General features: G+C 40.4%; 1 protein-coding gene across 2 annotated transcripts in view; it reads left to right on the top strand.

The window, feature by feature from the left end:
- Positions 1-3,208: 3,208 nt before the first annotated feature.
- Positions 3,209-26,268, top strand: part of LOC126252047 (transmembrane protein 19) — an 88,158-nt gene continuing 65,098 nt past the window's right edge. Inside the window, exons 1-3 of one of the 2 annotated variants that reach the window (XM_049952843.1) lie at positions 3,209-3,339; positions 14,536-14,646; positions 14,736-14,873. In XM_049952843.1, the coding sequence (XP_049808800.1) occupies positions 3,333-3,339; positions 14,536-14,646; positions 14,736-14,873 (256 nt within the window). In that variant the 5' untranslated portion in view covers positions 3,209-3,332. Of the gene's footprint in view, positions 3,484-14,535; positions 14,647-14,735; positions 14,874-26,268 lie in introns of both variants that reach the window. The other variant, XM_049952842.1, reaches the window with a different exon arrangement.

Genomic DNA, 26,268 nt, shown 5'->3' with positions numbered 1-26,268 from the left:
GGAAAAACTAATAGAAGCCGACCTTGGGGAAGATCAGTTTGGATTCAATAGAACTATTGGAAGACGTGAGGCAATACTGACCTTACGACTTATCTTAGAAGAAAGATTAAGGAAAGGCAAACCTACATTCCTAGCATTTGTAGACTTAGAGAAAGCTTTTGACAATGTTGACTGGAATACCCTCTTTCAAATTCTAAAGGTAGCAGGGGTAAAATACAGGGAGCGAAAGGCTATTTACAATATGTACAGAAACCAGATCGCAGTTATAAGAGTCGAGGGGCATGTAAGGGAAGCAATGGTTGGGAAGGGAGTGAGACAGGGTTGTAGCCTCTCCCCAATGTTATTCAATGTGTATATTAAGCAAGCACTAAAGGAAACAAAAGAAAAATTCGGAGTAGGTATTAAAATCCATGGAGAAGAAATAAAAACTTTGAGGTTCGCCGATGATATTGTAATTATGTCAGAGACAGCAAGCGACTTGGAAGAGCAGTTGAACGGAATGGACAGTGTCTTGAAAGAAGGATATAAGATGAACATCAACAAAAGCAAAACGAGGATAATTTAATGTAGTCGAATTAAGTCAGGTGATGCTGAGGGAATTAGATTTGGAAATGAGACACTTAAAGTAGTAAAGGAGTTTTGCTATTTGGGGAGCAAAATAACTGATGATAGTCGAAGTAGAGAGGAAATAAAATGTTGACTGGCAATGGCAAGGAAAGTGTTTCTGAAGAAGAGAAATTTGTTAAGATCGAGTATAGATTTAAGTGTCAGAAAAACGTTTCTGAAAGTATTTGTATTGAGTGTAGCCATGTATGGAAGTGAAATATGGACGATAAATAGTTTGGACAAGAAGAGAATAGAAGCTTTCGAAATGTGGTGCTACAGAAGAATGCTGAAGATTAGATGGGTAGATCACATAACTAATGAGGATGTATTGAATAGAATTGGGGAGAAGAGGAGTTTGTGGCACAACTTGACAAGAAGAAGGGATCGGTTGGCAAGACATGTTCTGAGGCATTAAGGAATCACCAATTTATTATTGGAGGGCAGCGTGGAGGGTAAAAATTCGTAGAGGGAGACCAAGAGATGAATACACTAAGCAGATTCAGAAGGCTGTAGGTTGCAGTAGGTACTGGCAGATGAAGAAGCTTGCACAGGATAGAGTAGCATGGAGAGTTGCATCAAACCAATCTCAGGACTGAAGAAGGATGAGTCAATAGATGTCCATAACTACTATCCAGTGACACTTCCTGGATTATTTTATAATATTTTGGTGGAGGTAATATACTTCAGAGTTTCATCCTGCAGTGTAGTAATGTGATACCTAGTCAAACACAATTTGGATTTCAAAATGGCCACTCTACTGAGTCAGTTAGTTATACATTTGCAGAGCACATAAAGATGTTTCTTCTAACCACCTTCTTCTATACCATAGTAGAATTTTTGTGTACAGTAATTCGTCACTTCTACACACAAAAAACGTAAATTGCCAGCATGCAGCCATACAAATATTTTTGCATTTTTTTTTCTTTCAGGTGTATGCTCTTTTATGTCTTTGATGTTTGTTCTGTTTGCATGTTCCATGTCATGACGGTTATTGTGAATATATGCTGTGTCACAAATAAGTAACTAACCATAGGTGCAAATCGACTAATGTCTTAGGAGATTAATTAACTGTTCATAAATAACTCCCACAAAAGTTTATTTACAGTTTTCATATTAGAAAGAACCGCTTTATATTTTGAAAAATATCGAGATCGACATATTACGTGATATTTTGATTTTTGCTTACTCGGAAAACATTTTGGTAAATGTCGCTGGGACATAATTTATTAAAACAGAGAATCGGCAATGTGATCAAGTGCAATACAAAATGAAAAACATCCAAACAAGCTAAATTCTCTTGCTTTTTTATCCTCAAAGCCTTATGCAAAGTTCATTTCAAATACCAAAAGTAAAAGATTAAGATATCTATATAAATACACAGTACTTTTGCTGGTGATTTCTTCCTACTACTCACATTATGACATTCAAAATTTGTAGTGCGTTTAGAGTCTAGCCTACTCCGTACCACAAGCACCTGACTTTGGGCGCTGTATATGTTGGCGCGAAATATGTTGTCCAGCGCACAGGCCCCCACAACCGCACGAGTGGTCGACTGTGAAGAGCGGACAAATTGAATAGCTGGGCGGCGGCCATTAGAGTGGTAAACTGACGCACGGAGTTCGAATGTTTATACATCGCTTTTGGTTATAAAATGCCTTCCATTGAGTTAGGTCACAAACATAATGCCTCATTTAAATACTTTACTACAATATACTTTTTAATTTATGAACAAACAGCAGCTAGTCACTGTTTATGAATTTATCTTACGTACTACATGGAATCTGCCGTAGCTAAAAGTTATGTCCTGGACCCCTAGCATTTTTCGTAGTTCATTTACGATAGATGTACGCAAAATGCATCAAAATACTCGAAGATTTGCCCACTATATTAATAGATATTTTCTGACTCTACCTTGCTTTAGATTTTATGACGAGAAGCGCGTTTTATATGGCATAGTGCTTTGGCAACTCACGACCAAATTATCAAGTTTCAACCTAATCTAGACCATGAAAACACTACCGATCAGCCAACTTTCTTCAAAATGATCAGAACATATAAAATGGTATTCTGTCCGTCGGAAATCTTGCCTCCTGACAGCGTGTAACCATTTTTGTAACAGCTGTGGTTTTGAGAAACGAAACCTGTAAATAGATGCACAGACATTATGCTAATACCGTGTTACAAAAACATTTATTAAGCAAGTGCACTGACATACAAAACAACTTAAAATATTCACATACCTGTGAAATGTAATATTCGTTCCTTTCTCGAATTTATTTGTACAATTAATCGCTGCACAACTCCTCACCATTGTACTTCTTTTGATTGGAACGTACAGACAGTAGAATTACGAGTAACAAATACTGTATGTACGCCCCAACAAATATACAACGTTTAATCTGGGTCTTCATAAACAACAATACTACACAACACATCAGACTACAACCACTATAATGGCGTCCAGCCGAAGTTTCAAATTATCCCGCGACTGCAGTGCCTTCAGTGAGTCTAGTTATTTTTTACAAGGTCTTTGCCAGCGCATCACTTCAGTCTGCCCGATAAACATCTCTGATCCACATAAAATAAACTATGGGCAAAGACTACCATGTAAATGTTTTCAAGTTTTGTTGTGCTTTACGTGATTATGTCAGTTGTACACAAGGTCTAGAGATTGGCTGTTGCAAATCTCATGTCACAGACATAGCGCAGAAAGTTCGATCTGCGGCATGGATGGTAAAAGGAAAAGAGCGTCAGGAACGAGTGTGGCGCCTGTTATAATTTGTGCGCTTGCTCTACCCTTGTCAATTCTTCTGTGGATTGGAAATATTGCCATTTCGTTCTTCATGTCCAGCGCGGAGAGCGATCCATACAGCGATGGTAGAATTTTTTCAGCGCCTGATGGTGCCTTTTTTCCCTGTTTTAGTAGTCTCCCCGTTTTTACAAGTGGATTTTGAATAAAAATTTTAAATACCGGCTGTTTTTCGTGGCGGATGAATGTAAGCGATTTTTATTTTTGACGTTAAGCATTTGCTTACCGAAAATTTTAGGAGTAACGACGTGTACACTGCGTAACTACACGTATTCATTGGTATTTTTAATATTTTTGACTGTTTTGCACGTTACTGATTCATATACAGCTGTCTCGAAACTGATGATTTGATCATTATAACGACTAAATACTTGTTCTTTTTTTCCGCGTATGCAATCCAGCCATAGATCTGCGCTCTTTTTTCCAAGCAATGATTTAATTAAATTATTATAAGCCTATAGAATAGTACACCTGTTGCCGGTTATCTTGATTGAAGTCGTGATATCCCAAGTGGTGCCGACATTATCATACCACTTCAATAACATTTTTTGAAGAAAACATAAGTTGAATAGCTAGTAAAGTATAATTTTGCTCGTGATACTTGTTGTCGTACTCTTTATATACTTTTAATCCCAAACTAACGGAGGTTCCACATACATGCATTGGGACAAATCTTTTGTATACAGTGCATTTGTACATTTTTATGGATCTGTGGGGATCTAAGAACTTTTTAATTCCTTGAACTAAGTCTTATTTGAAAATGCAGTAAATTATTGCGTTTCAAACCTGTTTCATTTCACATCAGATTATAAGGGGTAGAAAGTACATTGCATGTGAAACGCATACCTTGTTGCATGAATGTCTAAGAAGTGATTGGCTTAGGTCTGGAACGAACAACATTAAAGTGGTTTGGGTAAATCTTGGAAAACAGTAATCAGTATAACTCAAGCTGTGGTAGAGATCAACTCACATTAGCCCATTACTTTTTATCACTGTGTTGCTTGTTCTGTTGTAATTTAAATGAAGTTGATACACCTCGTATATGAACCTGTTTTATCCATCGCTATAAGTAGGCTACCAAAAAATTGCTTTCAATGAAAATAGAATAATGTTCACACCAAAATCTGTTGTACAAAAACAGTTTTGTTGTCAAGCAATATGCAGTTTCTGTAACAGTATCTACAAAGAGAGAGAATTTGTCTCTACAAAAATTTCTACTTAGTGAACTTGAAGTACAGAATTTAATAATTAGTTTTGTGTCGAGAGCACAGCAGTTTCTTTTTGACTATTGATATAGGAACATGAAAGATGTGGTTGACACTCGTAAAACTACAGTTGGATCTTGAGCTTTTGTAGGTTTCCAGAAATTCATGTGTTAAGTAAGTAATGATACTAAGAAAAAGGTAGGCCACCTACACAGGCACTGAAAGGCAAAATCTAAGTCACAATTCAAATTCTGGATCACTTCTAATTAGTAAGTTAAAGATAGGAGCCAAATGAATGTGGTTCGGTTGAAATTCTCTCAACAATTATGCCACCAATGTTGTAAATACTTTCCCATTCCAAAACTATAACAAAAATCTTGTGTGGTTATGGTTACTCAAACTGAATGATTTCTTTTCAACTGGGACAAACATTCTCCTTGTTACCTGACATCATTCTAACTTACAGAGGCTGGACAAAAATATGGAAACACAAGAAGAAATGCCTCCTTGAACATAAATACAGATGGTAGCCAAGCCTGCTGATTGCGCAGTTGTATTTGACCATGAACTTCTGCAATGTCCTCAGTATGTTGCAAGTGTCCTTCGTTGTCAGAACAGTGTTTTGTGTAATTGTGTGTACATTATACTGGAGCCAAGATATTTTGAATTGTGGGTGCTTCTGTAGCCAAGGGAGTTAAAGCATTTGTGTTTCAAGAGGCACCATATTGAAGATTTACACAGCGTACGGGGAACCAGGAAAAACATCATTCACTAAGTCTCAATGCCACAAGAATGTGTGTTGAGTGATCTTGACAGACAGTCATTGAAGAGGATTGTGGTGAAAAGCAAGAGGATGGCAGCTGAAAAAGTGACTGCAGAACTGAATGCCACACTTGCAGACTTTGTCAGTGCTAAAACAACACAAAGGAAGCTCCTTAAGCTGGAATTGCAGCATGAGATGGAATACTAAAACCATTCATCATGTTGGACTGGTTTTGTGATTACGAGGATAAATTTTCACATCTCCCCTGACCTCCACAACCACCAGATCTCAATTTTTTGGTCTATTGTGGTCTAGTTTGGAGAGAAGGGTCCGAGATGTGACTCTCCACCTTACATCATCATTAGCTGGGGTCGACCGAAGCGTCTGATCCCACCCGTTGGCTTTGACCCGTGACGTAAGGCTGTTGTGGTGTGTGATGTTACGATGGCGTGGAATTTAGTTCGTGAGAGTGGCGTGTTTCTAGGTGTCGTTTTGATGCGATCGGTGGTGCTCTCTGGTGGTGTGTTAGGTGATGTTTTTGGTTTAGTTTGCGAGTGTGGCGTCGTGTGTGAATTTTGGTAAATTGCTTTTTTTTATGTCTTTGGTAGGTATGGATATGACTGACAGGGTCAACAGTTTTCGGTTTTTGGCTATGATGGGGGACAGTGCGTTGTCTCTAATAAAATTTCTTCAACTATTCGGATTTTTGGATGAAGTCATGAAGTGTTCAGTATGTCGTGAAATAAATGAGGCTTACTTAAAGTTCCGGCGTCTCGGACCAGGTACGGCTGTATGTGGAGATGTCATAAGGATAACAGGTCAAGGGAAGTGTTCGATGCCAATCTGTGGCTGTGAGTGTTGGTATTGGTATCGGGAGATGTTTTTGAGCTATATAGGTCAAGGGAAGTGTTAGGTCCTAATTTATGGGATCGGGAGGTGTTGTTGAGCTATATAGGTCAAGGGAAGTGTCCGATTCCAAATGATATTGTGTTTAGTGATATTTGGGGAGATTTGTAATGTCAGTTTTTTTCGTTGTTTTGCGTGGTTTTGTATGGGGGTGGGTGTCTAAATTTGTTTATATTTAGTTTGTCCCCACCCAAAAACCACCTATTTCCCCCGCTTGTCTCGTTAGTGTCATTAGGCTTTTTGTGGAACGTGTGTGTGTTTGTTTTTCGATGTATATTCGTTCTCATAATGTGTACGTAACGACTTTATATGTGCCATATTGGAATTGTTGTTTATGGCCGTTTCCTCCATAATTGTGATGTCATGGGTCAAAGCAGACGGCCGGGATTGGACACTTCCGTATTTCCATTAGCTGAACTGGCCACTATTTTGCATGAAGACTAATATGAAATTCCCTTGAAAACCATGCAGGACCTGTGTTTATATATTCTGAAATAACTGGAAGCTGTTTTGAATGTCATCTGGTTTCCTGCTCTGTGTTAGGCATGGTAAAGTGTTGAGTTTTTGGTGTTTTCGCATTTTTGTCTAATCCTATGTGGGTGCTACTAAGTAGCTTATAATGCAAGTGTGTGAATTCCACAGTTATTGTTCTGAAATGGAATACACTGCATAACCATCTCTACACATGCTATACTGACCTCCTATTGTCCACCCAGTTCCAGTAATGTCATTCTTTGGCTTGGAGATGCACCTAAACATCTTGCCATATGCCACTGCTCATACAGAGTTTTTCTGGAAACAATTGTAGCCTTGCCAAATCTGTTTTCCAGCATAATCCTTCCATGTTATATTACCTAGAAAACTATACAAGGTAGGAAGGGCAGGTAAGAGACACTGGCAGACCTAATTTCTAAGCCATGTTGTAAAGTAAACTTGGATATGTCTGAAAGTGAAAGAACCACACACACAATATAAATCTGTCAAATTTTCTTTGTTTTACAACTGCATTCAAATAGAAATTTTGTAGTAACAAATGCAAGACGTAAAAATAAATTGAATGTAATGCCGACAGCACCAAGTGCTTGCTGGTCAACATGCTGTGGCATGAGAATTTGGACAATTAGTTTTGCTATTTATATTTACACTTTGATCCAATGTAATAGAAATGCAATAGACAGCTTTCAATAAAAACTTCATTCTGTGCTTATTTTTATTTTTTCCCCTCTCCCATGTACCTGGCATACTAAGATACATGAAAGTTGCTATGATATTTAAACATTGTCTAAATACATAGAATTAAAAGATGCACAGGATGATTATTCCCTCTATATGGAAAATCAAAAGACATACAGGTTATACGGAATGAGGTTGAGAAGTTATGTTTCATACAAATAAAAATTTACACTATTATCACTATTTTCCTACAACTCACAAATGACAAGTCATCTGCCACTTATTTGCAACACAAAGCAGGAATTATTTGATGTTAAATGTTGACTACAGTGTTGGCCAAATAAGAGAAAACAGAGGCGATTTTTTGACTTGGAGTCTCCAGTTTTTATCTGCTCCATTTTCACTGCTCTGTAATGTATCAGAGGTTAAAAAACATTAGTGTAAGATAGTCTTATGGCATTGTTGGCTACATCAAAGGCATTAAGGAATTAGCCCTTAACCACTGTCCTGTCACTGTTACCTTTAGTGAAACACTGCCTGAAAAAGCTGTACAAATATTCAGTCTGATCTTGATAAATTCCAAAGTTTTGCAGCGAGTTGGCAACTTGCTTCCATGTACAGAACCCAGAAATTGTGCATTTCACAAAACAAAAAAAAAGGAACCCAGTATTTTATGACAGCAGTGTCACTGAGTCACAACTGGAATCAGTGAACGTGTACAAATACTTTGTTATAACAATTTGTAGGGATACTAGAGACCAGCCCTGGCTTCCCACTGGTAATGCTAGGTATGCCTGGCCAGGATGCCTTATCCTGTAGCAGTAATAAATTATAAACATAAACCTTCCTCATGAGTCAGTCTGTTGTTGATAACTGTATCAAAATCCATACATTCAACTAGTTCCTTAGATTAATTTTCAGAAACAGGCAGAATAACCTGTCAGGTGACTAATTTATAATTTGTGCAGATGAAACAGAATGATCGGACAGCATTGGTTAACTGCATATGGTAGATACTGGTCGATTGGTGGGAAGCTAAAAAAAACGCAGTCAGTTTACAAAGGAGATACTTATAAAACACTCATACGGTCCCTTCTAGAATATCCCACCAATCTGTGAGGACCATTCCTAATATAAGCAATGAGAGCTATTGAATACATGCAAAGAAAGGCAGGAGAAATAGTCTCAGGTTTGTTGGCCACACTGGTGAGTGTCATGGAAATGCTAGTAAAACTGTACTAGCAAACACTTGAGGAAAGATGCAAACTATTGTGTGGAAGCCTAAATACAAAGTTTCATGAACCAATTTTAAGTTAGGAACCTGTTTACTGCTCCTGTAGGGATCACAAATACAATTTTACGGTAGCTGCAGGATGCACAGATATGATTAACCTATCATTCTGTCTGTAGTTCATATGTGACAGCAACTGGAAGAAGCTCTAATAACTGGTACAATGGGAAGCTTTCTCTGCCTTGCATCCCACACTGTTTTGAGGTGTATAGATGGGATCAAGACTGTGGACATCTTACATGGCGGCATCCCAGACCCAGACGAACTCAATAGGGCGTCGACAGAAAAGTCCGATCCCACGCGTCGGCTTTGACCCGTGACATAAGGGTGTTGTCGCGTGTGACATCATGACGGCGCGGAGTTTGGTTTGTGAGTGTGGCATGTTTGATGTCGTCGTGTTGTGGTTTGTTGTGCTCTCTGGTGGTATGTTCAGGGTTTTCGTTTGTGTGGTGTAATGGGATCAGTTTGCTTTTGCTCATTATACAGAATTGTTAGTGTCGGCTGTGTTTGTTGTGGAATTCATTTCAGTGAGATAACGATTTTGTGTGAAGGTTAATTTAGTGTTGTTCGCTGTACATCGTGTGGTAATTTTAGTAAAATTAATCAGTTGTTGTTTTTGTTCAGGAATGGATATGACAGATAAAATTAACAGTGCACAGGTCAAGGGAAGTGTTCGATCCCAATGTGTGGCTGTGTGTGTTGATATTGGTATCGGGAGATGTTTTTGAGCTATATAGGCCAAGGGAAGTATTTGATGCTAATTTATGGGATCGGGAGCTGCTGTTGAGCTATATAGGTCAAGGGAAGTGTCCGATTCCAGATGATAGTGTTTAGTGGTATTTGAGGAGTTTTGTGATGTCGGTTTTTTCGTCGTTTCGTGTGGTTTTGTATGGGAGTGGGTGTCTAAATTTGTTTATATTTAGTTTGCCCCCCCCCCCACCTAAAAACACCCCATTTCCCACGCTTGTCCCGTTAGTGTCATTAGGCTTTTTGTGGAAATTGTGTTTGTTTTTCAATGTATTTTCGTCCTCATAATGTGTACGTACCGACTTTATATGCGCCATATTGGAATCGTGGTTTATGGGAGTTTCCGCCATATTTGTGACGTCATGGGTCAAAGCAGACAGGCGGAATCGGACACTTCCGTATTTCCCTCAATAGGATTAAGATCAATTGGCACAGGGGTCCCTATGACCAGCTCATGGCCATGGTGTATCCCAAATGTTACTGATGCAATTTTAGAGTGGTGGAGTGATGCTTTGTCTTTTTGAAAATACAAGTCACCTGTGGTGTGCTATAGGTGAACGAGGATATACATGATTGGACATTAAGCTCTGATGTCTTTTACTGGTGAGAAATTATGGCAGACCTGTCAGTGACTCCATTCATCCTGTGTAAACATCTCTCACATGAGAGTATTATAGCCACATCCCTGAATGATACCCCTTATGTCAAACAGAACACACTGCTTTGTGTGATTTTCCAAATACTAAAGCCCTGCTATCAACTACTACCAACAGTGGTTCATCAGTCTAGGTGACCAATCTTCAAACATCTATTCTCAAGGCAGTTCCTGTGCCTGTGATAATCTCTGGAGTAATGTGTGATAATCAGAAATTTGTAACACAGAGTGGGTGGGGCACTTACTTGCACAGTCATACCCAGAATTGGTGCTTGTGTCACAGTATAACTATGCTATCTTTTATCACCTGACCCCATAAATATTTCTCGTAGCCATGTATGGTGAGCTGCAGGGCACTGAATAGTATGGAGGTAGTCTAGATATTGGTCCTGCAGGGAAAATTGTTACATCTTAGTAATATATTAATTGAAATAAATATTTAAAATTATACATTCATTCCAACATGGATCCATCTCTTTACGTTTCATGGACAGTGCTGTAGTAAGTGTATCACATAAGCATTCTTTATAATCTGATCAATGCTGGCAATCTGACATTCATCTTCCTTTCTCGCCCATTTTTCTGAATGCCGTAGGTATTTTCCTGGTGAAGTGAAAGCATGTGTCAGGGAATACATTGTGCAGCATCTTGGCCAATAATTCTGAGATGAATATATCTTATTGGAAAAATACTGTGCCAGCATATCTTATTATTAGGTAATACATGGTATATGGATTGGTGACTGAGCAGCTCCTGCTTCTGTAGAGACTTCTCCCCTGTTGCATCCCTTGACAAAGTGTTGGCATTGATCTGTCATTAGTCCATTCTCCTTGAAAGCTCCAAGCTCCTCTTTCAAACAAATATTTCACTTTTTCCTCCCACAGGATGAAGGGTTTGTGCATCCAAAGCACTCCAGCCAGCAACATTACACAAGTAAGTGGCCTGTATTCTGCTCGTTGCCCTGCCACTAATGTGTAATGGCAGTGTTAGAAATTCAGAAAAGAACAGACTGCCAAACATGTATCCAGAATCAATATTTTGCTCTGAAGCAGTATGTGTGCTTGTTAGAAGCATCCAGGCAGTTTAAAACTGTGTGCCAAATCAGGATTTGAACCCAAAATCACACGTGTTTTTCATCTGAACTCACATGCACAACTCTCAAACTGTTGTCACAGCTTCACTTCTGCCATCACCTCTCACCCAGTTTACAATACATGTAATATAATATTGAGTGCAGGAATGGTTTGTGCATCAACTGCCCGCACATAGGTAGCAGTGAGAGAGAACACACAAGTGACAGAGCGAAAGCACCCACACTCAGTTAGTTGTAAGGGAGGAGGAAAATAGGTAATCTGTAAAAATCTGGAAGCAACCAAATCTGTAGAGAGTATTTCAAGTACTTCTTGATGATGCAAAATGTCACCACAATACTGAAGCAACAAGACACTTTTACTTGAATGCACATATTTTGTGAATAATCTGGTACTGATGTGAGCTATCCTTCCTACTGATAACAACTTGTCAAAGCATTGATATCAGTATTCTGTGAGTAATCTTTTTTTTTCCCACCATACTGCAAATGTTACATGTGTGGACCACTACCATCCACTTTGAGGAAAATGGGGCAGGAAATGAACTACATTATTTTTAATGGAAAGATCCTGACATTGCAATATAAAACAAATCTCTTCTCCTTCCATTCTTATTTTGCTTTCTGGATTGCTGCACTGAGAGAGAGGAGGGGGGGGGGGGGCGACAGTGGTTAGCTCATTGGATTCACATTTGGGAGGACGAATGTTCAAATCTGCATATGACCATCCTGATTTCAGTTTTCTGCAATTCCCCTAAATGACGACAGGCAAATGCCAGGATAGTTCCTTTGAAAGGGCACAGCTGATTTCCCTCCCCATTATTGAAACAGTCTGAGGTGTTCTGTATCTGATTAAGTCAATGTCAACGGGATGTAAATCCTAATCTTCTTTTCTTCTAAGTTTCAAGCTAGCTTTGAGGTCTGCCCATCCCTTGCTGAAGTGTGGCATATCATTGTATAATTAGGGCCAGACAACTGCCACTCTCTTCTTTCAGGATTGATTAAGAAAAAGACAGGGAGGTAATGACAAGGACTTCTGAAGTCAATTATTTTGCATAAACTATTACAGTGAAGTGAATTAGTTGTGGAAAGTAATGGTAAATGTGCAAAAATTCTGGTTGTTTTTGTGTTGACTGATGCAGAAGATCTACTGACTTCAGTAATTAATAGATTTGGAATTATAAGAAGCCTGTGGAAAGAACAAGGCACATTGAAGCAGAATAAATCACTAGACCTTTTCTCCATATAGGTTCAAGAGCTGACCTCGTTTCGACTTAATGATCCCAGTCAGCTTAATTTTCTGTAACATCTAAATATAAGTAAAACTCTGTTTTGTGTTTGTATTAGGATTTGGTTTAAGGAAAAGTCACTCAGCATGTGTATAATGACTATTATGACGAGCTCTTAAACCACTGTAGTGCTGCGCATGTTGGCTTCATTGAAGAAAGAAACACTCTTAGGTGAATTATTGAACCCGTAGTACCCTCACTTTTCTGGAAGATCTGAATAGGAAGTTTTCCATGCATGCAGTAGTTCAAATATGTGTATTTCAATACTGAAAAGTCGAATGGTAAATACTGAAAGTTAAAAGGAAAAAAAAAGTCTAAATTGGCTTCGCATTTGTAATTTTTCAGTATCATTATCGTAAGCCCTGATCTTTGTCTTCTTTTTCCCACAGTGCTTTTCCAGTTGTAAAATTGGAAATGGGAAGTATGAGGTGAAAGAATCATTTGTGAAATTTTAACTTTATGGGGATATTTTCGATTCAGAAAAATAATAGTAAGAGAGTGCATTTTTTTAAAAAATTGTTTGAGATTTGTAGGTCTAATTTTAAGTTACCTCATAGCTGCTAAGTGCTCTACCTCTTCAGATGAAGGTGTTCATGAAGCTGTTAATGTGGAAGAGCTTTAGTGTTGGCCATCAGACAGACAGCTCATGCCAGTTACAATTTTTTGTAGATTGTATCATTACTATTTGTGAGTTTGTATTGCCTACTTATATCAAGATACTAAAACACCATAGCACTAGGCATGAGGCTAATGGCAAAGGTATAAAGAAGTAATTTTGTTCACAGCGTCTGTGACAAAGCTGCAGAGAAACATATTTATAATGTCCAGATGGTCCCACAGTACATAATATTGAATATTATTTGCCTGTCTGCAAAGTGCATCTTTCTCAACTACAAAGAAGCAAATGTAATATTTGCAATTTCAAAAAACCTAGCTTGTCATTAGTAACAAATATAACTTTTTGAGTACAATATTAGAATAAATTTTAATTCTGATTGTAAATAATGCCCATGAGATTTTAAAGTAACAACGAAATTACGTATAGAACAGTAGCTTATGACAAATGCCTATCTTATATGGCAGGAAGGCAGAAAGCCCTGCAGCATGTATGGCACACTTCACCACTATACAAAATTTTAATGGATTACATTTAATGTATTGATAAGTACATATTTCCAGAGCTAGTAAGGGTTGCAGCCATGTGTTAGGAGAATTATGCGTTGGATAACACCCGTATTCCATTGTGTAAGAGCCACAGTTAAAGAACTGTAGACTTCAGAGTTATGTGAGCAAAATTTAGGTAATTTATGTGAACAGTGCTCCAAATGCAATTTTAATCAGAAAATAATTTTCTGTTATCCTTGCATTCAAAATGCCACGCACAATTATATATCTGTCACTATGGAGAGGTCTGTTTTGTAACTTTAGTATGTTTTCCATTGACCAAAACAAAGTTTTGTTTGAATACAGAACAGTTCCAATGAGACTGTGTCTCACTAACACTGTGCTTGCAGAATAAAGTCCTTCGAACATTCAGTTATGAAACAATTCATATTGGATGAAATTACTTTTGAACAATCCTCATTTTATGCATATGGAATTAGACATTAAGATATAAAATGTGCTGAAACAAGCTGTGAGAAAAGAGCTAAAATTGGAGCAGACTGCATAATGGGTTGCCGGGGATTTTGAAGAAATTTCACTTCCTCATTATTTTCCAGTTTAATAGCCATAAATTGGGATACTGCTACAATTAGCCATTGTACACATCAGTACAACACTGAACTATTAAAAAAATACACTAAGCATTAATAATAGATTATTTGTGTTACACATTCTACTGTGGCAAGATTACTTTTAAGTGAGTAGCTAGGTGGGGTGGAGGGAAAGTGTGTCTGTCTGCAGCAACTAGTGCTTTGTTTTTAGTTCATAAACACATAACAAATAGCATGAGGAACATTTCGCTGTATTCTATTGATAGAGTAACTTTGTATGTTTTAGATGGTCCTGTGATTCCTCCTACAAGATGGCTTGCATCAGTAGTGATTCCACTGACAGTAGCTGCTTGGGGACTTCGTAGAAAGAGCTTGGACAGAAGTGGTGCTATACTGGGTATTCCTTCCAGCTGGCTGCCATCTGTAATTAAATTTATTAGCGTGTGTCATGATAGATCTCTCTGCTTATTTCTGTCTCTGTTCTAGGAGTAATTGTTGGATTTGTGCTGACATTGACTAGTTACTGCTTCTTAGCATGCCTGTTTACATTTTTTGTGACATCTTCAAAGGCTACAAAATTCCGTTCAGAGAGGAAACGCAAACTGCAAGATGATTTCAAAGAAGGTACTATTTGTTGTTTTGTTGTGTAATGCCATTAGTTGAATTTGATCAAAAACTGTGTTAACTTGGACAGCAAAAACTAATGACAACAGTGTATATGGTCTCTCGCTCTGTAGTTTTTGAGATGTTATGGTAGATATTTTGTAAGTTATGGTAGTTTTGGATACAAGCCAGCAATTTTATAAGTTAAGGAAATACCTTAGTAGGGTGAAGTATCTGTTGTAGATGCTAATTCATTATGGGGTGTTAATGCTTCACTATATGCTCAGTAAACTTCTTTTTTCTTTGAGAAACCTGTAGTTTTCCAGTAATATTATTGAGATGTTGTTTAGCTACTATTTTTGTTGCATACTGACACCTGTAGGCATAATATTGGTATGTATGTACGTATGTATGTATGTGCAGTGGTTTATTTTATTGTGTGTGTAGTATAGTGTATTGACAGGGCCTTGAGAGTACAAGATATCCAAGTAATTTATGGAAGGAGTCACAAGGGAGGTAACTTACAACTTACTTATTAAAATCTGTGCATTCCAAAATTTCCTCCATCCCACAGAATTTTTTTCTGCTTATTCTTATTGTATATAAAGTAAGAAAAGAAGAAATTTATACTTAAAATAAAGGAAAGGTAACCAATCACCTCACATCATTCACATGCCACAGGCACGTGCATTTGGGTGTCTTTGTGGTCTTGTGTTTGAATGTTTGTGTACGTCAACTAGAGAAAGAGCAAGAGCTCAGATGCTAGTATAAATACTGTTTAATTCCATTTACAACTGTGTGTTTGTATGCACCACATGTTAGTCAGTTATAGGTGAACAGTTGCCTTTTCTTTATTTTATGTATTATTCCATTCAAGAATTTTCAAAAGAAGAAATTTGTTTCTCGTAACAAGATTTATATGTTCGGATAGAGGACCTAGCTTATTTGCTATGCAAATTTGCTTCTTTTGTTAATTTTGGTGGAGTTTAACAATATTTTTCCTGTACAGAAGCTAGTTATCTCAATTTATCTTATTGTTTTTGAGATGCTGTCACTGTAGAATTGTTGCAACAAACTGTCCATTAATTACTAACCCTCCATGTTACTTAAGTTCTATTAGTGCTTTATTGAAGTCTGTTCTCATATCCTAGTGTGCACAACAAGCAGCTGAGAACTCCTTCGAGGGATGAAGCGGGGTGCAGGGAAACAGTCCTTCTCCTCACTCCCTTCTGCCTTGTGCCTGTCCATTAACTGTGCTGCTGACCTTCTGAAAAATATACCCCATTAGGAGATGTGGTTGTCAGCCTTGTAATGTGTCATTCTTTTACAGTTCCTTTCTATTTTTATTTACAACTCCACTATCAAAGGGGAGAATTCAAGTGAAATCTGACTACAGACATCACATCCTCATTAAAAACGAGAAACACATGAGGAAATCCTACAATTGGCTATGTTTTAACTGAATAAAATGAAACATTTTAGTAATTGCATGCACAGTGTCAGTACTAATGAGCTATTGATACAGCAGTTGCTGATAGCATTACACAAATAAAGAATTTGAGTGACATTTTTTTTCAGAAGTATCAGTGCACAAAAAATTTGAAATGATTTAATATATCTGTATTGCCTACATCTCCTCAAGTCAGTCACAGTTCATGAAGTTGCATTGGTGAAAATGTTTCGTGTTACTATCCTATCTAGATTGTGTACATCACTCCACTTGCAGTCACATTCATGCTGTGCACATTCTTGTTGGCTATGGACTGTATTATTTTGTAATAAAGTTTGTGTTCTGTTCAACTTGCAGGGTGTTACTTTTCTGTAATGCTGTTCATTGAAGTCCACAAATTTGTCTTACACACATCATATTACTGTTACTATATTTTTAAATAATACAAGGAGTAAAGATTCACTGTATGGTTGAGGAATTTTGCAGTCAACTTACATGTAAACAAGACTGAAAATGTAGCTGAGCTTTTGGACACTGTGCATTGAAGCTAACTGATATAAAGAATGGTTACAGTGTCCTAAAACTGGACAAGGGATTGGAACAAGTAGAATGAGTGAGAGGAGAAAGAAGCTGGGGAGGGGAGGGAAGGGTAACTAATGGGTGGGAGGGAGAGGCCACAAGGGAATAAGACAAGAACCTGAGATATCAACCACGACACAGGCAGGAGGAGTTGCATGTACTACATAATGAAACACAGAAGTCTGTTAGATAGTAGATTAATTGAGTGCAATTGGTTTGGCCCTCCAGGGGCTCATGGCTCTTTCATGAGTTTTTGTGTGATGCACATGGGGCCCCGAGCTATTGCGGCACATTCTTCCTTCCTGGGTTGTATTTCTTTCCTTGTGTTCCTCCCTCCCATCCTCGCTCTTTGCCCTCTGCCCCCTCCTTCTCCCTTCTCAGTGTTCTTACTAATATCGACTTGGCCATCCACCTGCTTTCTTTCTCGTATTCATTCTGGTTTTTGTTCCCCTTGCCTTTTCTTCTACACCTTTCCTCTTTGATGGTTTTGATCCCCCTTTGAGGTTTGACTTCCACTTCTAAATTTTCTCTCTGTAGTGTGAGCTATTTGGGGAAGAACTCCCTCCATAGCATTTACAGCTTGGGTTCGTGTTGCATCTCCTTCCCCTCTTCCTTCCCCACTGTAGCCCCCTTCCCCCCTCTGTAGCTGCCCCTCCCACCCCCATCCCTCCCTCTCCGATCCCGCCCTCCCTCCCTCCCTCCCTCCCTCCCTCCCTCCCTCCCTCCCTCCCTCCCTCCCTCCCTCCCTCCCTCCCTCCCAATAAGTCACCAGCATGTGTAGCCAGTCCGTGTGGTTGGGCTGTTATGTACCCATCAGCAGAGCCCCCTGAGAACACAGGGATCTCACTTCTGATATCTGAGCTGTTGTCTCAATGTGCATTCCTAGGAGTAGTTGCTTGTCACTCTGGAGCATTGGAACACTCAATTATGGCTACTGTGCAAAACGGCCCTTGCTGTGGCTGGGTGGCATCCACAGCCCCTGATCAGAGTCAGCAGTATCAGAGTGGATGCTTTCCATATGAAATGCATTAGGATCCAAAAAAATTGGGCATTCTTCTACGGCCACCTCTTTGGTTGGCAATGGACCATTTAATGCTGCTTCTTATGATCCTGCGTCCTGCCCATCCCTGGCTACACCATGGGAGAAGGGCAAGGCTTGCTGGTTTGGGGTGAAGCACTTTCTGCATTACCTGGTCTGTGATAGGAATGAGCTGGACACTTTCACCACCTCCAAGCTATTAATTTTTGTGGGAAATATTGAAGACAATTTTGGTGGAGTGGAGTCTCTCAGTAAAATGTGATCGGATGCGCTGTTGATCAAAACTTCTTCTGCTGCCCAACCTGGGCGACCTCATCTTTCAAACTGATGAGGAACTCCAGACCATTCTGGAATGGCAGGGCATTCACTTTGTTCGGTGTGTTCAGAAAGGTCATAAGGACAATTGTATCAATACTGGCTCCTTTATTCTGGCATTTGAGGGAGATACCCTCCCAGAGAAAGTCAAGGTTGTGTGTTATTAGTGTCATCTGAAGCTGTATGCCCTGCCACCCATGATGTGGCACATACCATCCCCTGTACGGAGGACCATCTTATCCCTGTATGGAAGATCCTCTGTAGAATGTGAACAGCCACTACATGAGGGCAGCCCCTGCGTTCAGCTGCCTGTGTGTGTTAATTGTCATGACTATCACTCTCCATGCTTGCCAGATTGCCCAGTTTATAATAAAGGGAACAAGGGCACAAGAGTATAAATCCATTGGTTGTTTATCCTGTGACAAGGCTCATCAGAAATATGACTGTCTTCACCCTGTATCAGTGACATCTAATTTTGCCCTTCCCGCTTTTCTATACCCAATTCCTCCCCCCCCCCTCCCCTCTCTCCTCTCCCCTCCCTTGCAGTTCCCACACCCTACCCTCCAGGTCCACTCCCCCACCCCAGGCAGCGAAGTGTCCCCTTTATTTGGCACCTGCCAGTGATAGGACTCCTCCTAGGACACCGACCTCCTCCTCCCTGGACATCTCCCAGGCCAGAGAGGCCTGCTACCGCAACTCGGCCGTGGGACCCACAGTACATGTGCCCAGAGGCCAACTGCTGTCTCTTAGTTCTGTACCTTGCAAAAGCCTGCTCTCTCTCTCTCTCTCTCTCTCTCTCTCTGTGTGTGTGTGTGTGTGTGTGTGTGTGTGTGTGTGTCATTCACCCCCCCCCGCCCCCCTCCCATTTCCCCATTGGGACCCCATTCCGTGCTTATTCAATGGAACTGTAATGGATACTACCATCACTTATGTGTGTGTGTGTGTGTCATTCACCCCCCCCCCCCCCCCGCCCCCCTCCCATTTCCCCATTGGGACCCCATTCCGTGCTTATTCAATGGAACTGTAATGGATACTACCATCACTTACCAGAGCTGCAATCCCTCATTTCCTTTTACTCGATAGTTTGTATCATTCTACATGAATTTCACTTTACTGACGCTCACTCACTGACCCTTCGTAGGATCCTTGCATTCTGTTGGAACCAGGTTGGTCCTTTGAGGGCTTCTGGTGGCATTTGCACATTGGTCCTTGTGGACACTGTTAGTACATAGATCCTCATTCGTACGACGCTAGAAGCGCTTGCTGTACAGGTCCACTTCGATCTGTGGTCAGGGTATGCAATCTCTATCTTCCTCTTGACAGGCCATGTACTCCCACTGCACTCCTTCAGCAACTCTCCCCTCCCTTCCTCCTCCTTGGGGATTTTAATGCCCATCACCCATTGTGGGTCAGTGCTTTATTGTCTAGGTGGTGGCTTCTCATTGACCAGTTGCTTGTGGACCATGACCTGTGCCTCCTTACTGATGGTTCCCGTACTCATTTTAGTGCCTCATATAGCCCTATCTCTGCTGTTGATCTTTTGCTCTATTTCCCTTCCACTGGTTGCCACAAAATGACCTCTGCAATAGTGACAACTTCCTATTGATTCTCTGATTCCCTTCCCACCTTCTGATGACCAGCTTACCTTGCTGGGCTTTCAATCGTGGTGATTGCCTTCCCAGATCATGTTTCCACCTTCTTTGTTAGGTTGTATCAATGAAGTTGTTTGTGATCTAACCAGTAAGGTAATTCATGCCCACCAGCATCTGTGATTGCCATCACACCTTGCAACATCTTAAGTGGCACCCGTCCTCCACTGGTCTTATTACCTTTAAACATCTTCACACTAAAGCCTATTAGTTAATTAAACAGAGCAAGTGGATGTGTTGGGCGACCCTTTGTCTCTTCCCTAGGTTCTTCTGTCCCTTCGTCACAGGTGTGGGCTACACTCTGCACCCTCTAAGGTTGTCAGCAGTCTTCCATTCTGGGCCTTGCCCCTCTAGATGGCCTTTATATGGATCCATCAGTTCTTGCATTATGCTTTTGCAGCCCATTTTGTGATAGCATTGGTGTTAGCCTCCTGTCCAGCTACCTTCCTCCTCAGGAAACAGTGAGCTGAAGCTTCGCACTTATGTTTTACCTCTTGTCAGGCATAATCCTGCAATGAATGGGAACTTATTGTGGCCCTCTCTTTTTCCAATGATTCAGCCCTGGTCCTGATTCCATCCCTAATGAATTGCTTCAGCACCTCAGTCCTCCATAACGATAATATCTCCTCTGGGTGTTTAACCATATTTGGCTTCAAGGAATTTTCCCCTCTCAATGGAGAGACAGTATTGTGCTTCCTGTCCTTAAGTTTGGCAGGGATCCATCATCCCTTCATAGTTAAGTTACCAGCCAGCCAGTCTCACCACTGTCCCCTGCAAGTTATTTGAACAGATGGTGGCCCATCAGCTCAGTTGAGTCTTCAAATCTCGTTACTTTTTATCTTCCTTATCAGTGTGGCTTTCAGGAGGGATAGCCTTCAGTCAGAAACTGCAGTTCAGCAGATATTTTTTCATCTCTTTTATCTTGTAGTTTTCTTTGATCCTTGCAATGTCTATGACACAGCTTGCTGTCATCACATCTTACATACTGCATGGCCCTTTTGCAATTTGTACTTTCCAGCACCTGTCCCACCCGTCATTCAGAGTTCTGGATGGCACCATTCTCAGCTCTCCACAGAAACAGGAGAATGGCATTCCACATGGCTCCATATTAACTGTCCTTGTTTTTCTTATTGCTATTAATGGACTTATGGCTCCCACTGGACCATTGGTCACCCCTGTGCTACATGTTGATAATTTCTGTATTTGCACTAGCTCCTATTTGGTGGTGTCTGCAGAGTGACAGCTCTAGGGTACCTCCAGTGTGCTTCTGTGTCGACACTCTTGCACTGTTTTCAGATCTCTCCCCTTAAGCTGAGAGTGGTGCATTTCTGTCACTGTGCTACTGTCCAACCTTATCCAGAGCTTTACCTAGACACCCAACACATATACCCTCAGCATTGAGTGTCCATAAACTCCTTCAGTGCCCAACACAGGACAGTCATGCCCCAGTTCCATTTATTGGGTCTTCTTTTTGGCAGCAAGCATACTTGGTTGCCCCATATCCACCTTCTGAAGGTTGGCTGTTTTTGTAAACTGTATGTTCTTCACTTCCTTGCTCCCACCTCTTGTGGTGTAGATTGTTGCAAGTCTTCTCCATCTTTATCTGGCATTAGTTCTGTCTTGTCTGGACTATGGTTGTCAAATTTATGGATCACTTACCCCTCCACACTGCTCCTCATGGTCTCATTTCACTGTCGTGGTATCTGTTTAGCCATCGGTGCCATTCACACTATAGTCTGATTAAAATTACGTGATAGTTAATACTTCACTTGTTGGAGCTGGTTTCATCCAATCACTGCTCAACATCATTCCTGAACTGTTCACCTTTGCCAAACTGCCACAACAGTTGGTCAGTTCATTTCCTGTTTCTTGTCTGACATTCTTTCTTGAAGTGTTTGGATCCTGAATCATGTGGCACTTTTATTTCATATTTCATGAAACATGATAATCAATAACAAACAAACAAACAAACACAAACACACACACACACACACACACACACACACACGCGCGCGCGCGCGCAATGATGCTAATGAATTACATATTCCATACACAACACTCACAGGATATTTCCACATAAGACACAACTCAGTGACGTATATGTGGTTATCATAATCACAGAGATTGGCTTACATTGGATAAGCTTCACACTGCATTGTGTGGAACCAAGTTTTTGAAGGCTGCATTCCATCATTGTGACTGGGTGAATACAGTTGAAAATACAACAGCTTGATTCAGTGGTTAGCATATTAACCTGCCACGTTGAAGGTTGTAGGTTCAAATCTTGTCAAATATCATGAAACTTTTTTGTTTCTAAATCTACTCAAAACAGTTTGATTATCAATTAATTGGTTTAAATGTATTTTTTATTTCTAATTCTTTGCCACGTATTTTCATCATTGTATTGACTTTTTTATTTGCTTTTATTTTCCTACCTATCATTCATTTGTTTTGTCTGGATTCTGTCTGTGTTGTCTTTAATGTACATCCAAATGCCAACGAGGACTGCTCATCGGTTGGTAAAGCGGCAGGCTACGTAGCCAGTGACAGGCTGGTTTCAGGTAAACAACGATAGCAAGAAATTGCAGTTTGCTTTTAGTGCTGAAACTGAACATTTTCTCTTTTGAGTTTGCTTGTAGAGATTAGCTTTAATAGCCATGAACAAAAAAAATAGTGATTTTAGCTGCAGATTGTTAACCACCACTTTCTTGGATACATTACACATCATGAGGCTGTGGTTAGCTTAGGACATGAGTGTAAATTAAGGGCTACAAAATACGTCTCCTGGCACAGTTCAGTAATTGGTCACTTAAAATCAGCTGTTGATGAGGCATCTAATGTTTCCGACATATCTCGTAACAGACACTGCCCACATTGCTGTGTGTTTCACATTAATAGCATTTGTGAAGTGACTTGCTGTGTTTGTGTGTCACCTATAAATGAGTGGTAGCTGGCGACCGATGTAGCAACACCACAGTGGCAAGTGACACGTGTCTACTATCAAGTAATATTAAATGGACTATAGCCCTATAGATATTTGTCTGTTTGACACTGAGACTGCTTCCCTTTCGTTGTGGTGGTCACAACTCCTGGTTTCTTACATCATCAATATCTGTTCTTCCTCTATTCACCCTGCCTTTTCTGTTCTTTTCGTGGTTGCAGGAAGTCGCCACCTTGCTGCCTGCTCTCGGGGGAGTTTACTCTTTGAGCTCTGCCTCTGCCTCACTTCTCTCTTCTGCCATTTCCATCTCCCCTCCTTGTCCTCTTCCCACATTCTCTCCTTCAGGCTACTGCTGTCATTTTCCCACCACCCCTTGATCTCTACCGTCCACAACCTTCTCACTAATCTTGGCACTTCTGTTTGTTCGGTTGATTTCCTATGGGTCCCTGGCCATGTGGGCATCCCAAGTAGTGAACTTGCTGATCATCTGGCTGGTGGGTGGGGGGCAACAACCTACTCCCATTCTCCATGATCCCTCCAGGAGCGAATTTGTGGCTTTATGTCAAATCCCTTTTTGCTCAATTGTAGGCCAACTCTTGGGGGGAGCTACCCTCGTGCTCTAATAAACTTCACACAGCCAGGGAAACTCCCACCATATGACATTCTTCCCCCCACATCTTCTGGTGGGAATCTACCACCCTCTGCCAGCTTTCTATTGGCATTACTACGCTGACCCATGGTTTTTTCAGGGACAACTGGGAAATCTGGGAAAAACCCAGAAGTTTTTTCATCCAGAGGAAAACAGGGAAAACCTGGGAATTTTTCATTATTTTGGTTTTCAGTTAAATTTTTGTAGTTTTGACTGGTAAGAACTGATACTCTAACAAAGAATTTTACTTTAGCCCATTACTGCAATATAAAACTGCAGCAATAAAACATAAATGAGGAAAAAAATAAATAAAACTTAAGTTGCAAAGGAAATGCGCCATTTGCAGCAACAAAACACAGTGCGCACCAAGCATCTGCCAACAGCAAATTGTGTCAAAGGCTTTAGGACGAAGACTATGCAACAATAGTTCATAACAACAAACTGCTTCTGATGGGCATGATATCACAGTGGTTAACATAGGTTTGTTTGAGCAGTTGCCAGCAGGCTTATGCGCATGCACAGTTGAGTCACATATGAGCAGTCTTTCTCCCACTTCTGGCTACTTGAAGTGCGGCTGTTAGCTTTATCCAAGGTAATTCGGCATAAGCTGTATCAGCAGCAGCAACAAGCAGTCAGATGCTACCCAGAAACATTTTTCTGGCGCACACGAGCTTCCAGGTTTGTGCATTCGCAGAGCAGTCTGAGTTGTAGTGGGCTGTGAGGGGTAGTCTCCACGTGAACTGTGTTTATGTTTAGTGATTTTGCTGTTTCCTCTTGGTTTACAGCTCTCAAAAACAAAACGTATTTCTGTGGCTGGGACTATAAAGTGAATTAAAATATTCACATAATTATGGAAGGCTAAAAATGTTATTAGTTTCAGTTTTCTGATTTTATTTCCTGATTTTTGGCAGTCAGCTATTAATTGCCTTGCAGAACCATCAAGTAATTTTTGTCGATTTGCTAAAAAAATTTGGCTTTGATTAATCTTTTTTGCAGAGACAGACAATTTATTTGGAACACTATTAGCTACTGTCGACTGTTTGTAGAATTTCAAGTGCACGTTGTTATCTTTTGGGACATATGACATTATGCCATAATAAAGAACTAAACATTAGATAATACAACACTGGTACTCCAAGAAAATTTGCATCCCAAAAACCTTACTGAAAAGCTTAATATCAGCTTGAGGCCTACTTATTTGTGAATCTGGACATACGAATGTGCTGTTTAAGTCGAATTATGCATTTTAGTATGGTTTACAAAATTCCAATGCTTTTGGAGTATCCTCTGAATTCCTGTTTCATTTATGGCATTATGTAAGATCTCTTAATGCCATATACACTATGTGATCAAAAGTATCCAGACACCCCCAAAAACATACGTTTTTTCATATTAGGTGCATTGTGTTGCCACCTATTACCAGGTACTCCATATCAATGACCTCAGTAGTCATTAGACATCTTAAGAGAGCAGAATGGGGCGCTACGCAGAACTCACGGAATTCTAACGTGGCCAGGTGATTGGGTTCACTTGTGCCATATGTCTGTACGCAAGATTTCCATGCTCCTAATCATCCCCAGGCCCACTGTTTACAATGTGATAGGGAAGTGGAAACGTGAAAGGGCACATACAACACAAAAGCGAACAGGCCAATCTCGTCTGTTGACTGTTAGAGACCGCCGACAGTTGAAGAGGGTCGTAATGTGTAGTAAGCAGACATCTTATCCAGTCCATCACACAGGAATTCCAAATTGCATCAGGATCCACTGCAAGTACTCTGACAGTTAGGCGGGAGGTGAGAGAACTTGGATTTTCATGGTTGGGCGGCTGCTTATAAGCCACACATCATGCCGGTAAATGCCAGACGATGCCTTGCTTGGTGTAAGGAGTGTAACTGTTGGAAAATTGAGCAGTGGAAAAACGTCATCTGGAGTGTCGAATCACAGTACAGAATGTGGTGATCCAATGGCAGAGTGTGGGTATGGTGAATGCCTGGTGAATGTCATCTGCCAGCATGTGTAGTGCCAACAGTAAAATTTGGAGGCGGTGGTGTTATGGTGTGATCGTGTTTTTCATGGAGGGGGCTTGCACCCCTTGTTACTTTGCATGGCACTATCACAGCACAGGCCTACATTGATGTTTCAAGCACCTTCTTGCTTCCCACTGTTGAAGAGCAATTTGGGGATGGCAATTGCATCTTTCAACACGATCAAGCACCTGTTCATAATGCATGGCCTGTGGCGGAGTGATTACACGACAGTAATGGACTGGCCTGCACAGCGTCCTGACCTGGATCCTATAGAATACCTTTGAGATGTTTTGCAATGCCAATTCATGCCAAGCCTCACTGACCGACATCGATCCCTCTCCTCAGTGTAGCATTTCATGAAGAATGGGCAGCCATTCCCCAAGAAACATTCCAGCACCTGATAGAATGTATTCCTGCAGGAGTGGAATCTCATCAAGGCTAAGGGTGGGCCAACACCGTATCGAATTCCAGCATTACCGATGGAGGGCGCCATAAACTTGTAAGTCATTTTCAGACAAGTGTCTGGATATTTTTGATCACATAGTGTACATATGCACATACAGACTACCTGCGTCATTGTATCCGCGCAGGAACAGTAACGCCATTTTGTGGCACACTCTGACAACTGCTGAAACGAATTCCAGCAGGTCGTGGGAAAATATTTCAACTGGTTGTTTGAAAAGCTTACTTTCAAAGTACATTTTACTTTATGCAATATGAGTTATGTGTGCAAACGTGCTTTGAATTTCTTAAATCACTGAGTGT

This window comes from Schistocerca nitens, chromosome 4 (assembly GCF_023898315.1).
Source record: "Schistocerca nitens isolate TAMUIC-IGC-003100 chromosome 4, iqSchNite1.1, whole genome shotgun sequence".
NCBI classification, from domain to species: domain Eukaryota; kingdom Metazoa; phylum Arthropoda; class Insecta; order Orthoptera; family Acrididae; genus Schistocerca; species Schistocerca nitens.
This window is presented reverse-complemented; position numbering and strand designations above follow the sequence as displayed.